This window comes from Malaclemys terrapin, chromosome 7 (assembly GCF_027887155.1).
Source record: "Malaclemys terrapin pileata isolate rMalTer1 chromosome 7, rMalTer1.hap1, whole genome shotgun sequence".
Lineage (NCBI taxonomy): Eukaryota > Metazoa > Chordata > Testudines > Emydidae > Malaclemys > Malaclemys terrapin.
Window position 1 is genome coordinate 8,935,864 of NC_071511.1, and position 19,122 is coordinate 8,954,985.

At 44.9% G+C, this 19,122-nt stretch overlaps 1 protein-coding gene across 2 annotated transcripts in view; it reads right to left on the reverse strand.

Moving 5' to 3' along the window:
- The window catches only part of FRMD4B (FERM domain containing 4B), a 199,943-nt gene that overhangs the window by 106,101 nt on the left and 74,720 nt on the right, over positions 1-19,122 (reverse strand). Inside the window, exon 1 of one of the 2 annotated variants that reach the window (XM_054035104.1) lies at positions 15,446-15,694. The exons of the other annotated variant lie outside the window; for it this stretch is intronic. Coding sequence (XP_053891079.1) covers positions 15,446-15,607 — 162 coding nt within the window. The 5' untranslated portion in view covers positions 15,608-15,694. Of the gene's footprint in view, positions 1-15,445; positions 15,695-19,122 lie in introns of those variants that run through there. 2 annotated transcript variants of the gene reach the window in all.

The window sequence follows — 19,122 nt, forward strand, 5'->3', positions numbered from 1 at the left end:
GGCTGTTAATGAGTTCCATGTGCCCCGCCGTATCTTCGGTGCCAACCCTTTCATAAGCTGTAGCGGGGCTGGAGGAGCAGAGATCTTACTGATGAGACTTTGAACATTTACAAATGGAAAGGGGCTACTGTGCCAGTTACTGTCTGCCTTTCCTCAGGACTCGCTCCGTGTTGAGTAACATGGTTTAAAAATAATATTTCAAAGCAGTTTATCACGGTAAAAGCTGAAAATGCATTATCTGTGAAATCAAAAAGGATGGACCTGATCTCCAGCAGCAAAGTTGCTGGTTTAGCTTTAGCATTTTCATTTAAAAAAAAAAAAAGCCAAAGCGGTGATTAGAACAATGGCAGGGAAAGCAGATGTAAATGCTGAGAGTAAACAAACAAACACTCCCCATGCTGTAGTTCAGAAGATGCCAGTAAAGTTAGGAGAGCTAATCTTTAGCAAAAGAGCTAACACAAATGTTTAAGTCTGCACCCTGAAAGGATCCAAGAGCAAACTCACTTTGTTTTCTGTTGTCCTCACGCTCCCCTGCTGCCTGTAACAAACTCTGCAGAGCTCTATTTTGCTTTAGTCAGGACACAGCGCAACCGCAATAAACAACGTTATCTGCAGCTGGTAAGCATCAGAAATAAATGTATTCTCTTACCTCCAAGCCACAAACTCTGGTAGTTTAAAAGGACTGGAGAAACCCCAAAAGTTGCACATCAAAGAGTGCATGTACTAAGCCTTTGTATTTTTCTCCCAGTCCGAGCCGGTGGAAGTGGGGACACACAATCCCTGACTTCTTCCGTTGCCATATAATCCCAAGGAAATGACCTTACTGTTTGTTGCTTTGATTACAGATTCAGAAACAAAAGCCCTTCCAGCATTAGTCAAGGGATGCAAGATGTTGAAGGCTGATATTTGAAAGGGAGAAAAAAAATCAGTTTTTGATTTTTTTTTTTTAACAATATCCCTTTTTGTGATCAAATTAACCCATGAAAATTAAAACCCAGCATCTACCAAAGACATCTTAGAACGCGCCAGCCCAGTGGCAACAAGCCCTCTCACTAGGGGTCAGAGCCTAGATATCTCCCAGCCCCATTACCCGGCTGCAGATTCCCCTTAAAAGGGCACCTGAGTATTGGAGTCAGCATAGCCAGCTCTAAAACATGCCCACAGTGCAGGGGGCAGAAAGGACATGAGTGCAGAGCTGAGGTTTAAAGTTCTGTACTGAGTGAGGAGATCTGGGTTTAGTTCTTGCTCCAACCATTTCTGAAGCCCAGATGCTTCTGTGCATCTATGAGTGGGCCTGGGGACAAACTGATCTCAGCGGCTAACTAAGAGCCAAATATCTATACCATGCCTCTGACATGCACGCCTGTTAACCCTTGATTTATCTGTAGGAACATCTGGGAGGAAAACTAGGGACACCATTTTCCACTGCATGCATCCAATGAAGTGGGTTTTAGCCCACGAAAGCTCATGCTCAAATAAATTTGTTAGTCTCTAAGGTGCCACAAGTACTCCGCATTCTTTTTTCTTTTAACCACAGTTGCCAACTTTCACGTGGTAAACGAGCACCCCAGCTTTCACAATAAGCCAAAAATCAAGATAATCCCAGTTCAAAACAAGGCCAAAACAAGTCAGTCCCTAAGAACCCCAACACTCTATGTGACTAGATCCCCCCCGGCGTGCAGTCTGGGACTGTGGTGGGCCCGCTGTGCACCCCTGTCTCTCCCCGCCTTGCCCCAGCTTCCTGGGAGCCAATCATAAAAAAAAAAAAAAAGAAGCTACAAGTTACAAGTCAAACAAACTACAAGCCAAAAACTAGCCAACAAGCAACTCACAAGCCAGTTAAGCCAAAAAGAAGCCCAATTTTTGCGTTTTTTTCCACAGGTTTGGCATGTCTGCTTTTAACTGCACTGTTTTACGTTAAACCAGGAGAACTTTTCAGAGGGAGAGAATGGAAAAAAGGTAAATATTTGGCTCAAAATTGGGGCTGCCCCTTCTAAATAGGAAAGGCTGTCTGTTGCGTGGCACAGAGACGCCTCTTAACTTCAATCAGAAATCTGCGCATGGGGCAATGGTAGGGATATGTTAGAATTGGCACTAAACCCCATCCCCTCCCGCCCCCCCGTCCTTGATGGCCTGACTGAACATTGGGCCTAAAGTAGGGGGTAATCCATTATTTTTTGTCAAGGTCCAAATTTCTTGGTCAAAGTACAGACAAGGTCCAGACTCCAGAGAAAATAATAAATAGAACAACAATAGCGATAATAATAAGTAAATACAAAGATTTTGGGGTCTGTTCAAAAGCGTTTGGTGGTCTGGATCTGGAACATAGTCCACCTATTAACTACCCCTGGTCTCTAGGCCTTGCTGTATCTTATTTCTCCAATCCCAGTAAACAATGCTGTGATGATCAATGCTGTGATATGCTGCCTGCATATAAGGAACACTGCATCATACACTCTTAGAGCTTAGAACTTCATTGCTTGGTATGGAAGTTGCTTTCGAGGCCCCAACCCAAAGTGCAAACTGTGCTCAGACACTGGGCGTTAAAGGAACTACTATTCATTCCAATTCAATGCAAGTGAGGCAGGAGAAGCCGCAGGTATTGTTATGGCAGGCATCCCTGAGGGGTGCTGTTACATATAATCTTCCACGCTCACATGCTAACAAGAACAAGATCTGACTCTTGGAAAGGACATGCTGCATTGTTAGTTTTTGGATTGGCAAGGTTTGTATAAAGGGCACCTTCTGGAAGTGTTGCTGAATTAGCAGCAGGAGAATTCACTCTCTGCCTTGGTCTCTGATTAGAGTTAATCCTTGAGGCAGAGTTGCTCCCTAGATACAGGGGGCATTGATGTTGGGCTGCAAGTCCTGGAAGAAGGGATTGCCCTGCATGCTGGTTGATCACCTCTGTTCCAGGACTGCTGTTTGTGTGGAAACAAACAAGTTACGCTTAACTATACCTAGACTCTGCCTCACTGACTTCTCCTCTACTGGGATACTAACCTGAAAAGCCCCAGCCATCTGCAACTACCTGCCAGAGGAGCAGTGGCTGTGTCAGAAAAGGACACTGGTGTGAGAGGAGGGAGTATTATATGCAGAGAATGTGGTTTGTTCTACTGTAAATGCTGAATGACTCTTTATGACACACTTTGGAGTAAAATATTTGAATAACTGAAGTCCAGCCTCCTTTCTACAGGCACAATTTGAGCCTGAAAAAATTATTTGTGGGCACAAATCTGAGGATTTATATCAGCTATTTGAGCTGCACCTGCATCAGGTACTTAAGAGACACAAGACCTCACATTTGCTCCTACAAATGCAGGTATAGGGGCTGCAAAAGGGAGACCAGCCTCTGAAAATGTAGCCTTGTATTTTTAGGAGACAATACTCCCTCTTCACTGCAGAGTACATTTCTTGCAGACCCTGGGCCACAGTCTCTGGTTGTGTAAATCTGCACAGTGCCTTTGAAGTTGCACTAATTTGTACCACTTGAAAATCAGGCCCATTGAACCCAATGTCAACTGGAATGGTGGCCGAGTAAACACTGAGCAAGGGCCATAGGGTTTAGCCCATTCTGGTTCTGAATCAAACCCACTGAAGTCAACTGGTATATTTCCACCAACTTTAGTGGACTCTGGATCTGGCCTCTGAACCGGGTAGGCGGAACTACCACTGAAGTTGATGGAAGTTTTGAACACAAAGCAAGCGCAGAATAAGAGGTTCATAGCGGGAACTGGAGAAGATTATTTTTCTCTTCATGCTGATAGTTGCTTGTGCTCAGAATCATACAGGGAAATAGCGGCATACGCATAGAATAGCTTTTCAGTATTTTTCCATTTTTGTGTCCCTTATTACTGCACTTAAAATAATTAAAATTAATTAGCCCAGAGCACATCCACTAGGGCCTGATCCTGTTCTCACTGAAATCAGTAGTCAGACTCTTAGGCCCAAATTTTCCTGCAATGGAGTCCCCAGAGGGTCAGGTGGCCTAGTGGTTAGCACACCTGGTTTCCAGTCTCTCATCTCCCAGGCAAAAGGAGGACAGAGATATGTGGCTCCTACCCTTTGGCCAGAGATGTCACAGTCTCAGTCTACTTTGGGGCCATACTCTCAACCGGGCCTGGTAGGGGGACCCAGGTCCTCCCTCTCCACCAGGTCCCAGCCCCTTTGGGGAGCTGCACCGGTAACATCCTCCAAGCTGAAATGCCTAGTGAGCCGTCCTGGGCCACTTTCTACTTATACCCTCCTTTGCTTGGGGCATGGTCCCCTACAGTCCCAATAATCCAGAACTTAACAGAGTCCAGAATGAGCAGAGCCCCACAGGGCTTGCTGGTTCTTGAAAGGGAGGTTGGAGAAGATTATCCGGGGTCCTTACCAGCGCTGTGGTCCATCTCAGGGTCAAACTTCCATCCGGCTTCCAGGAGAAGGTTTTATCTTCCCTCCAGCCAGTTCACCTTCCCATCCCCTTTCCCCTGGGGTTCTGGTCTCCTTTCAATCTGCTCCACTAGTCACAGCATGCTCTGCTGGCCTGGAGGGATGGGGCCTGTACTGTCCTTTAACACCTTTGGGCCCAGTGTGGGGTTTGTACATCCTATCACAAGTCCCCAAATCGAGACACCTACAGTTTGATTTTCAGAGCTGCTGGGCACTTGCAACTCCAGCTGAGATCAATGGGAAGTGCAAATGCTCAACACTTCTGAAAATGCAGCCTTATATGTGTAAAATTGGACTTCTAACGACCGGGGCATCCAAATTACAGACCACATTTAAAAGCCTGGCTTTTATTGACTTCGGTGGAAGCAGAAGCACTATCGCCAACCCCACACATTCAAACATTGTGAGTCAGGCCCCCAAAACTATGAGATTGGTTTAAAAATCATGAGATTTCTAAAAAGCAACAGAGGGTCCTGTGGCACCTTTAAGACTAACAGAAGTATTGGAGCATAAGCTTTCGTGGCTGAATGCCCACTTCATTGGAGCTTATGCTCCAATACTTCCGTTAGTCTTAAAGGTGCCACAGGACCCTCTGTTGCTTTTTACAGATTCAGACTAACACGGCTACCCCTCTGATACATGAGATTTCTAGTACATCTTTTTGGTTCTCTATTTTTGCCTTCTGTCTTTTGAGCCTTTCGGGTGCACTCTGATCATGTTTTCATGCTTTTTTTTTAAAATGCAAACTGAGATTACCACCTGATTACATGACTCCAGGGGCGGATGCTTTAAGAATAGTACCCAGGATCACGAGACACATAATACAATCACTAGAGTTGGCAATATTGCAGAACTATGGCTCTGGTGTTCACACAGATTCAATAAGTTACAAATCAGGGTTGCAGCAGATAAATGAAAGGGTCACAGCTGACATGGTTTTAGTAAAAAGGTGTGTTCATTTCATAAAAACCCCAAGAACCAAGATGGAAACTAGACAGTGAGTCATTTTTCCTTTCAGCAGCAACAGAAAATGTGACTGTTACCAGTGTGATGCCAATTTCTGCCCTGAGTGGAACAACAACCTCGGTCAGGAATAACAGGGACATGTGGCAAGAAAGAGAGAAGACTGCAAAGCCCTTGGGAGGTTCTCAACATAGGATGGCACTGCATAATTCGGTTGTATACTTTGGGCATATGCAGCTTTTCTGAGGGGGAAAAAAAGATCAGAATCTGAAAAAATATACACAGTGTACCTCTGGGTGCAGGGAGGACTAGCAGGTTTACAATGGCACCATCAAACCAGGCCCCCCCTCCTCTTGAGGTCCCGCCCCCACCCTTGCCCCACCTCTTTCCACCCCCATTCCGCTTCTTCCCTCAAGGCCCCACCCTCACTCCAACTCTTCCCCCGAGGCCCTGCCGCTCGCTCTTCTCTGTTGCCATCCCCCACCATCCCCCGCATCCCCTGGGTCACCCTTGAGGCAGGAAAAATAAGTGATGGGGCCATGGCCCCCTGTTCCAGTGCCCTTGTTTCCAGTTGTCCAGTTTTCGACCGGAAAGTTCACTCGAAAAGTGGACCTGACAATGTCGTCAACACTGCTGACTGGACACTGAAAGTCCAGTTATAGGAGTGACTGCAATGAGCCTCCCCGCCAGGAGGGTGGGAAGAGCTGCTGCTGCTGCCTGGAGGAGCTACCGCTCAGCTGGAGAGGGAGAGAGAAAGAGAACGAGCTGACTCCCAAGGACCCGGCTTTGGAGGAGAGAGGTAGCTGCCCCAGAGGGGATCCTGTCCGCCCGCCCTGCCCTGCTCTGTTTGTCCCCAGCCCCTGCCTCGCTCTGGCCAGGGACTGACCTCCCCTCCCCTCGCACTGTGCTTTTCCACAACCCCTGCCTCACTCCGGGAACCGACCCCCTGCTGTGCTCTTGCCCCTGGATTCCTGCCTCGCTCTGAGGACCAATCCCCTCCACCCCATGGGAGCCTACAAATATGTTTGGTGCCAGGCCCACATAAGGTTAATCTGGCCCTGACAGGGAGATATAGGGACATGCAGTATTTTGACCGGTGATGAGGGCAAAAGGCAAAAGTAGTAGGAGTCTAGTAGCAAGCTATAGTTCTGCAACTGGGAATGCCACTGGGAGCAGCGTTCCTTTATGGTGTTTAGGGTTTGTAGCACCAGGCCTTTCAGTTGAGGCATAATCCATAGCCAGCTCTAAGATGACACCCCCCCTCCCAGCCAAATTCAGGTGTGGGGAGAACAGTTGCATATTGGTTGACATCCGTGGAGTTCTTCATCTACACAAGGCTAAATTTGCCCCTATGGAGTCAAATTTTAAAAATTCATATGTGCAATTTCATGTCTAATGTGTGGGTGCAATTGCTGCATTTGCACATGCAAATGGAGGCTTAGACTCACAACTGGCTCTTGCACGCACACACACACACACACCCCGCTCTGAACAGGCAACTGCGGTAACTGCGAGCAACAAATGCAGCACTGTGAATGCAGCTATAAAGTTAGGCTCTAGTGTTCCCTGGTGGGAACCTCCTCCAGGAAATAGTATCTTCTTTTCAGAAGAAAGGGTAAAGATCACAAATGTTAAACTGCCACAAACTTAGAAGCAGAAGTTAGTATTAAAATGGATGACAGCTAATTGTGTGGCCTGGCATAGAAAAAACACTTGTACTGTCAAAGTGGCACACCAATGCTTTAGATTTTTACAAACAGAAGTAAAAGGCAGTGTGATCTATTATAAAGGGCAAAGAATGGGAGTCAAGGACCTGAGTTCTAATCCTGACTTGGACCTAACCTGCAAACTGGGACGTGTCACTTCATCTCTCGGTGCCTTTATTTCCCTGATCTAAGCTGTTTGGGGCCAGGACTTGGCTTACTATGTGTTTGTACAGTGTCCAGCAGAATAGGGCCCTGATCCTGATGGGGCTGCTGTAATATGAATTAATAATACTAGTAAAAAGTCAATGCAATTCACCAGATTGGTTCATTATGTGTCAGAAATTCCAAACACAAACATCACAGCCCCTTGGATGGAGGGACACAAACAGGTCATCTTTAATCCAGGTGATTTTCAACAGTGTCAAATAATGAATGGTTCCTGGACCCTACAAGTGATTAGACACAGAGCTAGAGAGGCAGACAAAGTTTACATGACAAGAAATTAGTACACTAAACAAAAAAAAAAGGCTGAAAATAAGCATGTCCCCCTTTGTACTCTTATTCAGGATTTTGGGTGAAGTTTAAGGAATTGACCTATAAATGGCTTAGAATCTTCTTACTGGAAAGGCTGCCTCTCTTCCTGTGGTATACAGCTACACTAGAGATCAGCATAGACTTTCAACCTAGGGCGCACTGTTGGTACAAATAAGAAAGGGCTCCTTTCAGGGGATTCTTTGCAATTCTTTCCTAACTGCTTTGGAATTTGCTCCCCCTTTGCTCTGAAATACCCTAGATCTAATGACCTTCAGGGCACATAGCAAAGTATTTTATTTTTCCTGGGCATCTGAAAATAGGGAAGGGGAGAATTATAAGGATAATGGCAGAGGGCAGCAATTTGAGTTTTTACATTGCATGGCTTGCTGATGGAGGCTTAGAATGGATTACGCGGCCTCACATTCAGGGTATTATTTGTCTTGTATTTTTATATTACTTACTTTTAATCATTTGTACAAATCTAAAGAAACAGTAATTTACAGAGAGAGAAAGAATGAATGTGCGTGTGTGTGTGTGTGTGTAAGGATAACTTAAGCTAATCTATCCCAATGCTAATAACATTATCCTCTTTACAGTCACTGAGAATGTGCTTGTCTCCATCTGTACAGGAGATCAGTAGAATTACTAATGACTAATTATGACTCCGATGTCTTAAGAGTGATGCCCTGATTTTTAGGGACAGTAAAACTAGAAGACAAAGATATTGCAGTATTATTTTAAGCACTCACTGTCCATTTGATCTTTACAGAACACAGGCAAATGGAAAGACAACGATAGAAACCAAAAAGGACAAACAGAAATGGAAAAACACAGTGAGCTAAAATTTGCCCTAAATTCCATTTATGCAAACCCATCACCCAATGAAGGGGAATTAACCAGACGTTCTGGAGAAGACTGAAATATCTGTGGAAATGAAATACAAGGAGATTCCCCATTGGACCCCGCTATAAGAGTTTGTTTTTGAAAACTAACACCAGCTACATTTGAAATGTTAACGTATTAGTTAACCACATCAGACTGAAAAAAATTACAGCTAATATAAATGGTTAGTGAATAGAGGCCACTGTTTTGAAACTGGCACTGTGACATCTAGAAGGAAATGAGATGAAACTCATAGTCTGCTTATGAAGTTTGTCTGTTAAAATGGGAGGGAAGGGGCAGCACAAAAAAATTATTTCATTTGAACAAACTCTTTCAGACAGAAACTGTTCTATCATGAGCTCAAATGGAAACATGTCTGGCAGAGATATTTGGAAAGTTGTTTTTGGAAAGTCGAATGTGTAAAATTAAACCTAACTCTGAACTGGCAGGGTGGGGTGTGCCCTGAGCAAAGCTCTGTTCTCAAGACTTCAGAAGGTGTTAAAATAGTTTAAAACTTGCTTTCAGTTGCTGATCATAAAGAAAACCATTGCACTGTGTCGGAATGTTCCCTGCTTGCGTGGGGCGTTTGGGGGGAAAAGGGACCTTTTAAATAATCAGTAAAGTCCAAGACAAAAATACAGGAAGTATTTCTGAAAGGCATAATTGCACTGATTCAAATCCATTTGCAAAACTGACTATAACCACAGCAAAGGTTTTCAAAAGGGACTCACGATCCTGGGAGCTCATCTTGAGACACTTAAAGGGGCAGGTGCTCAGCCCTTTCTAAAAACCAGGCCCCTTTAAAGGTATCTCATGTTGAGCTTCCAAACATGGGGACACTCAACTCAGTCGTCACTTTTGAAAGCCTCGGCCCATCAAGATGGACCGAGGTATTCTGAAGACTCATATGAGCAAAAGCACTGGCCATTGGGCTGTATCCTGGAAGGTGTTGAACACGCTTCAACTCCCACGCCCTTGAGTATTCCACATGCCTCAGGCTCAGGCCTAGGGAACGGACTGCCTTTTCTTCTATGACCTTGAAAAGGAAAAACTAGAAAGTCTCACATTTTTGGTCAATATCTGTAAGAAAAATAAATGGTAGGGTGGGGTAGTACAGGAAATGAGTAGTTATAGCTGTCCAAACTAACTGCATTTGCACCAGAGGGAAGCAGAAATTGTCCATTTCCTCTCTTATTCCTCCACCCCAAATTAGGTGTGGAACAGACATATGGAGTGCCAAGCTTCTGCACTGTCGCTTCATCAACAATTTCTCTACCTGATCTGGAGGAAACAACCTTCCTGAGGTTAAAATGAGCTTTGTCTATACATTACACAAGTTCAGCATACGTACCTGCAGATCAGACTCTGACCGACAAAGGTTGTTCAGTTATACACCTAGTTTAAGAGGTGCCTCTTCCCTACTCGGTTTTTATGTCAGACATATGTTGATAATGGTGCCTCAGATTTTTATTGCATGATTTTCCTTGGGCATTAGAATGGCTTCTCCTCTTATGTACGCGTGGTACACACACCCGCACATGCCAACATTAACAGCTGAGCCTGGAGTCAGTTGTGTTTTAACTTGCAAAACCCACTTGTCCACATGTCCTCAATTTGCCCCAATGGGCTCAGAGCATGAAAATTCTATCGCCTGACGTGCAGGTACTAACAATGGAAGAGAATGCTCTGGGATACATGCATGCAAAGTAACATGCAAGGTAGTTTGGGGACTCATTGATAATCAGGCCAGTGGTATGACAAATAACCACTATGTGGGAAAAGCGCTGGTATAGCAGGTTCATGTATCCAACATTGCTCATTAGTCTCAAAGAGAAAGAGAGGGAGGATCCTACATAATATGTTCTAGCCCAGTTCTCTTTTCTCTTTACCTGCACTGAAATTAGATAAAACACAGATGTCCTTTAACTTCAGAAGAGAGATATCTGTTTATTTGAGGTGAATGAAGTCACATTATTTTTACATTGGAAGAAATGTCCCCGACACTCATAGATGCTTAAGTGAGCTTGCGCACCTCAGAGGGTCTCCAGTAATATTTCCCAGTGGCCCTGCAACCAGCCCAGAGAGTTACAGATATTACTGCAAAGATGTCACATCCTCTTTCCTCCCTCCCCCAACCAAATGGGTACCATGCTTGGAGACGTCTAAGCTGCATTTTTTATTTGGGATTTTGTCCAAGCCCTAATGGTATTCGCTTTTATTGACTTGCCAAAGTTGCAAAGAATGTCCATGTCACCTCTTCTTCAGCACTTTGCACCTTTCGATGTTGTTTCTAGGACAGACTCCTGGATGCTCTATGCTGTACGGAAGAGACAAGATTCCTTGGCATACAAATTCAGTTCTCTGTGACAGGAGAAATTCATGTACTGCATATTTTGTTCTTTTATCCAGGGTTCAGAGAGTATTTAAGAGGGAAATAGGACACCTTGTCCCCTGCCTACATCACAGGAATTCCTCCAAATAAATAGGACTGAGCAAATAAGCATCCCAGCTTGGTTGACAACTCTGACAGCTCAGGTGATTACAGGCCTCCTGAGGAGGAGACAGTTTCAAGTCCCTCCCCTGGGGATTCTTTGTGTGAAAGACAGGCTGCCAATTCTGCGTCAGGGTCCAAAATGAGCAAGTCCCTGTGTGCAAGTATCTCAGCGTGTGGGTGCCACTGAACGGTCAGTCAGGTCTCCAAGGCAGGTCTCTGTGGTGCCACTACCAAGAACAGAGGCCTCCAGGTACTCTGTCCACATGACAATCCCCTCACCTGAATCAAGTTGAAAGGTATAGGTGCGGAAGTTCTAGGGTATTTATTTCCCCGTCTGAAGTCAGCTCTCTTTTTAGGTTAAACATGGTTGTTGGGCTCATGGCTGAATACTGATGAAAAACTCATTCACCCTTTAAACTCAGCCTTGCAAGACAGTCATGAAAATTTACCAGCCCACGAAACAAAATCCTACTGGCCCTCCCTTTACCACAATGATTTATAGTGATGAAAAAGTGAATGGCGTTTTACCCTCTTGAAAAACAGAAGTTACTGGCCCTAGGTTAGTGGTTGAGGCACATAAATCTAATCACCTCTAAACTCTTCATAGTTAAACAGCCGTTTTAATACCATCCACCTCGTCTTAAACCATATTTACTCTAAGAACACCACCGTAGCTAGGTTTCTTAATTATTCACAGCTGTTAGCTAGTTAAACCATGTATGCCCTGGAAATCGAGATATAGGATGAAATATTTGAAACCAATGAGCAAATTACGCCTTCAGTGTTTTTACATACTAAGAAGTGACTATTGCCAAATCTTTTATATATGGTCTTATTTCACCTCTGGAATATGCCACAAATTAAATCCAGAAGGCTGTGATTATTTTCATGCAGTTAAATCCTTTTTCATCGCATGAAGTGTCTGTTCAGTTCAACTCACTACTAAAAGGATGAGGAAGAAATGTACCTTTATGTCATTAATCTGTCAGAGGTACTTATGGGGTATCAGAGCACTTCACAAATTTTAATGTATTTATCCTTCCAGAGCCCCAGTGCACCCCATTTAAGTAAGGCATAGAGAGGCTATGTAGCAGGACAGGGACATGAACCCAGGTTTCCCAAGTCCTAGACTAGTGCCCTAACCACTGGACCATCCTTTGCTCTTTGAGAAACCTGCTCATATATAGGCTAAGGTTCAATACTACATTGAGGTCTGAGATTCTCAAGCTTCTTGCGAGCGTTACTCCACCCCAGTCAGTGGAGTTACATTCGGGTAAACTCGGAGTAATACAGTGGTGAATTGGGTCCTGCAACTATACATGCAGTGTCATGCTGGCAAAGTCCTTGGGAGCCTAGTTACCCAAATTAATCATTCCATGCTTCCACAGTTCAAAACAAACAAAAACCAAACAACTCAACCCCCCTCCATCAAACTATGTTTTTAACTAGACCCTCGGATGTTCAAACATATACTCATGGCATTTCATTGCAACAATTATGGGCTCAGTCCTGCTCCCACTGGAGTCAATGGGAGGATTGCCATTCACTTCAATGGGAGAAGAACCAGGACCTAAAGCAATAGATTGTGGTGCATCATTTATACAACCCCCCAAGGAAGGAATGTTCAGTGTAGTCATTCAACCATTTCCCATATTAATAAATAAAGCCTGAAGGATTATTACACAACCCAATTTAAAAATCTGGGGGTTGAAACCTGATTTGCGCAGCTAGAGGGTGGCTGGGTACACCCCAAAGCCTAGCATACGGAGCAAGCATTCCCTGAAGCGCTAGGCCAGGGGTGGCCAACCTGAGCCTGAGAAGGAGCCAGAATTTACCAATGTACATTGCCAAAGAGCCACAGTAATACGTCAGCAGCCCCCATTAGCTCCCCCACTCCCAGCGCCTCCCACCCACCGGCAGCCCTGCCGATCAGCACCTCCTACTCCCTCCACACACCTCCTGACCAGCCGTTTGGTGGTGTGCAGGAGGCTCAGGGGAGGAGGGGGGAAGGAGCGAGGGCAGTGCAGGTTCAGGGGAGGGGGCAGGAAGGGGTGGAGTGGGGGCAGGGCCTGTGGCAGAGCCAGGGGTTGAGCAGTGAGCACCCCCCCTCCCCCCCGGCACATTGGAAAGTTGGCACCTGTAGCTCCAGCCCCGGAGTCGGTGCCTATACAAGGAGCCGCATATGGCTCCGGAGCCACAGGTTGGCCACCCCTGAGCTAGGCTGTTTGGCCCGCCAATGCATCTAGCGGCTGTCCTTTCACCAAAGGGAGTGTGGCTATCCACACTGGAGGTGTGGCCAGGTCCCTCCCACAACTGCTGAGCACTGGCACAGTGAGCAAATGTTACGTTTTTCCAAAGCACGCATAAGTCCAGCTGCTGATCATGCTACTCAAGTGCCCTTTTGAGGCATTCTGCTCTCTCTACCACTGCTGGGAACACATCTTCCACTAGCACTCCAGGGTGGGGCAAGTGCACAGTTTGGCACTAGAGGAGTAGGACACAAGGAGATGCAGAGTGCACATTTTCACTTTGTAAAATGCCCGTAAGTGTTAAGGATGTGTGGGTGAAGGTTTCTTTAAAAGGATGCCACATGCCTTCTTTGTAGAAGGAGAATCATGTGGTGGTAGGCTCAGAGCACAAGACTAAAAGAAATTAAAGATATAAGCAGATTAAACCCTCAGCACCAACCGTTACACTCAGTAGCTTTGGACAAACAAAAATTTGCATGATCCTTGCTTCTAAAAGTTAAAAAAAAAAAAAAAAAACTTTTAAAGCCCCTTTAGTAAAATACACGGATTAAGTCCTTGCTCAGAGTCAGGGTATGGCTACATTACAGAGCCTATATTGGCATAGTTATGCCGCCACAGAAGGAGTATTTCTATTGGTGTAGGAACCCCACCTCCCTGGGATGATGTTAGCTATCTTGCCAGAAGCACACTTCTGTCGATGTAGCTGGGTCAACACTGCGGGTTTTGCTGGCATAGCTATGTCGGTCAGCGGTGTGGTTTTTCCTCACACTGCTGACTGAGATAGCAGTGCTGACATAACTTAAGTGTAGACCCAACCTCAGTCTTTACTCTGGCAAAATTCCCACCTAGAACAATTTTGCCTTTCTTAAGAACTAGGATTTTGTCTTCAGAAAGATGGAGTAAAAACTAAGAACGGTCTTTACATTTTGTACCATATACCTTTTAATGTACCCTTAGGAGTCCAGGCAGTTCAATTGCCAGCCTTTGTTGGAATGGAATTCAAGGACGTAAGGTACATCCATATGGCCATACAAGTGCCATTTTGCTGGACATACATCATAAAAAAAGGTTCTATGCATCTTGGCCAGTTGATGTTCTAACATTCAGAAGCCCTTGCCTTCATTTTAGAGCAGCACTCCCATTTGTTGGCATAACAGAGATTTAAATAAGAATTCATATGTAGGGGCAGATTTCCATTTGATGTGGCTTTCAGATGGAAGTTACATAGCGATGGTTTTGGAGAAGAGGATTCCTACACACTGCGTCATTTGCTAGAATACAATGTATAGGGGGGAAAATCAGTCTCATTGTAATAAATGTTTACGCCTATGGTGTGATCAGACAAAATCACTGTCTTACAGTCAGGAAAAACAAATAAAGAAAACCAACTGCCAGCAAGAACTGGCTCCAACTGTGATTGGAGAACACAATACTTGCAAATATGTTACTATATTTTTTGTCTGCAAGGCAGGTGCAAATGAAGTAGTAAAGAGAGTATCTGCTAAAGCATACTTCAGAGTACAGTTATCTCAGGACTAATTTTGGTCAGCTTTTCCTTGGATAACAACCATTTCGTGATGCAAAGTATTATGGTATATATATTATGATATATTATGATGGAACTTTCCTTAATAGCTATTCGGGAAATGCAAATAAACTAGAAAAAAATAAGCTACAGACACTTTCTCCTGCCACAGCATTTTTATCTCAGACAGTCTGATGCAAATGCAGGCTATGTATTGACTTAAACCTATCAGATTCAAAGTACAAGTGACTGTGAGAGCAACTAACCAGTCTCTTGAAAGGCTATGATAGAAAGGACAGTCAGTCTCAAAAAATAATTTTCAACAAATCAGCCTGCAAGATGCATTTTACACAGCACCAACCTCTCAAACAGTGATTTTACAACACAGACACACAGAGCTGATTAAATCATTTGAACAGAAATATTTAACGACTCCTCAGACTTGTAGATTTCAAAACTGACTTGTTATCTTAACACAAGGGAGGCTGGAAGCATAACTTTAGTATGAAGCTGTTAATTACTACAAACGTGCTGTCTTATTAAATGACTCTTTAATCACGATCTAATACACACACATACCACTACTAGGAATTAGTAAATTTCTGCTAGACAATACTCTGGCATTTTTAAAAGCAAACAAAAATTGCCATAGGTTTACCTGATAAACTTCTCTGAGACCACACCACGTTCTCATCACTTGATGGCAAGCTCTCACTCTCTGTGTGTACCACCTTCTCAAAGTCGATACTGTCAAGTTCCAAACAAACCGGCTCCCACCGAAAAGCAAGTCTTCTACTCCGCACATGAACACCGAAGCCATGATCTACTCTTTCAAAATCCTCTCTTCCTGCCTCACTCTGTGTACACAGTTAAACGCCTGCTGTTAGAGCAGCTTCATTTTATACGGCGTGCAAAGGGTAGGGGTGTTGCGAGAAGCCAGGGTCAAATCTTAAAACAAAACTCCTCTTTCACTGTGCTTCCTGGGCAGACACAGAGGCATGCTCTGGGTGTTGCTTGAAGTCCAGCCAACGGTTGCAGTAGCTCAGCCCAACCAGCAGCTCACACAGCAGCCTTGTACTTCTTAACAGCTTATATAAATCTCTGTTAAGCTTCAGTAGCCACCACTATGTATTCTAATTACATTTTAACCCCTTTTCCATGTTCTCGGACAACAACCCCGTGTATATACGCTACAGGAAAAGAATTGAGGGAAGTGGTCCTGATTAATACTCTCCCCATTTTGATACTCAGCAGGCACTACACACATACCTACAGCACAGTGTGTATTCACACACACACACACACACACACACACACACCCTCCATCACCTCATTATCTGCCTGAAAGGGAACAGCACTGTCATCGGTTCCTTCTGGCTGAGCTGTTGATCAAATAATACGTTCGAAATCCTGCTTTAAACACCTTCAGGAGAACGCTCACGGCAATAAATATATTAATGTCTCTTTTAGCATGGCTATCGGAACCCGCAAACAATACGAGGAGAGCATCCCCCGGATGCCACATTTCACGTTACCGTATGCCTCCTGTTTAGTAACTGCGTCTTATAATGATGAATAAGGCTGACCATCAGCCTGCTAAAGAGAAATCATTTTGATCTACTGTTAAACGAACATAATCCTATGAATGCAGCACTTGCTGCCTTAGAAAAGCAAACAGCCTCCTGCAAGCTGAGCACCTTTGCAAACAGGCAACAGGACATAAACACTCTGAAATAATAGCCCACAAGAGAATCCCAGGCTTGACTCAATAGTCAGTATAAAATTAGGCAGCAGTTAATTGTTAACGCCAGAGAACTACACCTTTTGTTTGCAGGCTATTCCTTATTAACAAGCTAAAAGGTTCCGAAGAAAGTGGTCAGTAGGTAGGTTTTGTTTGTGACCCCTAAAAACACACACTTGGGCAGCACAATGAATGGGAAGTGACAGAGTAGCGCACTGCTGAATCAACAAAGCAAGGTGTACATAGAAGAGTTGTCATGTCCATATTTTGGCAACAGTTTGGCACTGGATAGTGGTAAGACCCCACTGAAAATTTTCACCGATTCATTTCACATACAAATTGGGACATATATGGTGGCAGTACTGAGATAGAACACAGTGTGAATTGCCATACATGCCAACAGCACTGAAATCAAGTACCACAGAAAGGAAAAGCACAGAGGAACGTCCCATCTTGTTGGGAAAGGAATAACCAAAAGAGAGACAGAGGAGAACAAGTTATGAACAGCTAAAGAGAAGCCAGTTGAGCTATTCAGAGAAGAGCAGCTCAACACAGAGGAGTGGACTTAGGGTACGTCCACACTACCCGCCGGATTGGATGCGGATCGATTCCCAAACGCGCTCCCCGTCGACTCCAGAACTCCACCAGGGCGAGAGGCGGAAGCGGAGTCGACGGGGGAGCCGCGGCTGTCGATCCCACGCCGTGAGGACGGGAGGTAAGTTGATCTAAGATGCGTCGACTTCAGCTACACTATTCTCGTAGCTGAAGTTGCATCTCTTAGATCAATTCCCCCCCCCCAGTGTAGACCAGGCCAAAGGCACAGCTGGTTGGCTTGCTGGATTCTGACAACAAGAAGTGGTCCAGGTTCACAGAGAACATCCAGCCCATTGGCAGAAGGTCCAGCAGGCGGGGGAAATCTTGGCGTCAACTCCCCGGAGAGAAGCAGGGAAGAGGCTGACAGAGGTAACATAGGGGCTCCATCCAGACCAAATGCATCACTGCAACACGGACAGATCTACAGGTAGGCCAAGAGAAGATACAGGTGGAGAGGGACAGACTTCATCTGGAAACCCAGCTACTTGAAGAATGGCAGTGAGAGATTGCAGACAAAGAGAAGAGAAGACAAGGATCATCAACATCACCGTGAGACAGAGAGGCTGTGTCAGGAAAATCCTAATCTGGTAGATGGAGTCAGACCCCAGGTGCCAGTGCTGGTGGGTACCAGAGACTCCAAGTTATTCCCTCGCTTTAGGGAAGGGGATGACATAGATGTGTGTCTACGTGCTTTAGAAATGGGGTGTGAATTGAACGAGGTAGGGCGAGGTGGCAGGACACCAGGTTCCAAAACAGGGGGTGGGGAGTGCTATAGGGAAGGTCTGTGCCTGGAGAGTGTGTCTAGGCTCAGTATCGGAACCAGCAGATCACAGTATCTCTTGAGGAAGTCACTAAGGACCCAATTTTTAGAGATGTTCAAGTACTCCAGCGCCCATAGACTCCAGGTGCAGCACTTCTGAAAAATCAGACCATTGATCTTTCCTGGCCTTCGTTCTGCCCCTGCCATCTGTGAAACAGGGGGCAGAGGCCTGGCTTGAGTAATTCAACATGGAGGCGGCTTCATTTCTTGGAAGACAGGATTAGGGAGGTAACTGGATCAGCAGGCTAAAAATGGACCGTTTGTGCTAAGAGAAGTAAATGGGTCAGTAAGCTAAAAGACAGAAAGTCTGAGCTAGCTAAGATAAGAGCGGGAACACCCAGGAAACCATTTACTAAGAACAAGAGAACAATGGACAAGAGAGATTGGCAGGGTAAAGATGAGGTAATGAGTAAAGTCGAACATGGACAGAGCGTGCTCTGCAGGGACTGGTTCCTGCAAAGTAACCAAGCCAATCCCCAAACATGGGATGCAATGTGTAGTAAATGTAATGTGAGGGGTCAATGGATATAAAGCAAGGCGGTTTCTGTGTAACTTGGATGTGCGGTATGCCCTGTACACACTCCCTATGCTTAAAGCCTGATCAACTCAAGTATCGTTTAATTGCATGCCAATAACAAAACCTCAGGGGCGGGTTCGGAGTTAAGCTGAGTACTTAGGAATCGAGTGGATAAGGTCTTGGAGGCTACTGAGTGAATAAAGTCCCAGAAGCTACCCCAACATCCTGGTGCCATGACTTGGATCCACTCGTCTGGATTAGGTAGTGTATAGACCCCTTAGTGTGAGGGTTGCAGATTAGCATTGTGGGAAATAGCATTGGAAGGGTTTAAGGCTTAAATCTAAAGAAGTTAGTACCATGCTGGAGAAATCGGTTAAATCTAAGGGCGGAGCCTATGGACTTCCCAGAGAAATATTAGGGGGAGATGGGAACCAGGTGAAAAAGGAACTCCAGAGAATGGTATTGGGGGCGGGGGGAATGCTTCACAAAGCACAGCAGAGGTTCGTTAAATGCCATAAATAAATAAATTATTGGCAAAGCACAGCAGAGGTCTGCTAAATGCCACTAAAAGGATGCAGAGGCTACGCCAACATGATGTTTATCAGAGGCAAAAATCTAAAACTAGACAGGATTTAAGGTGTCATTGGCTCCGTGTGTTATTGT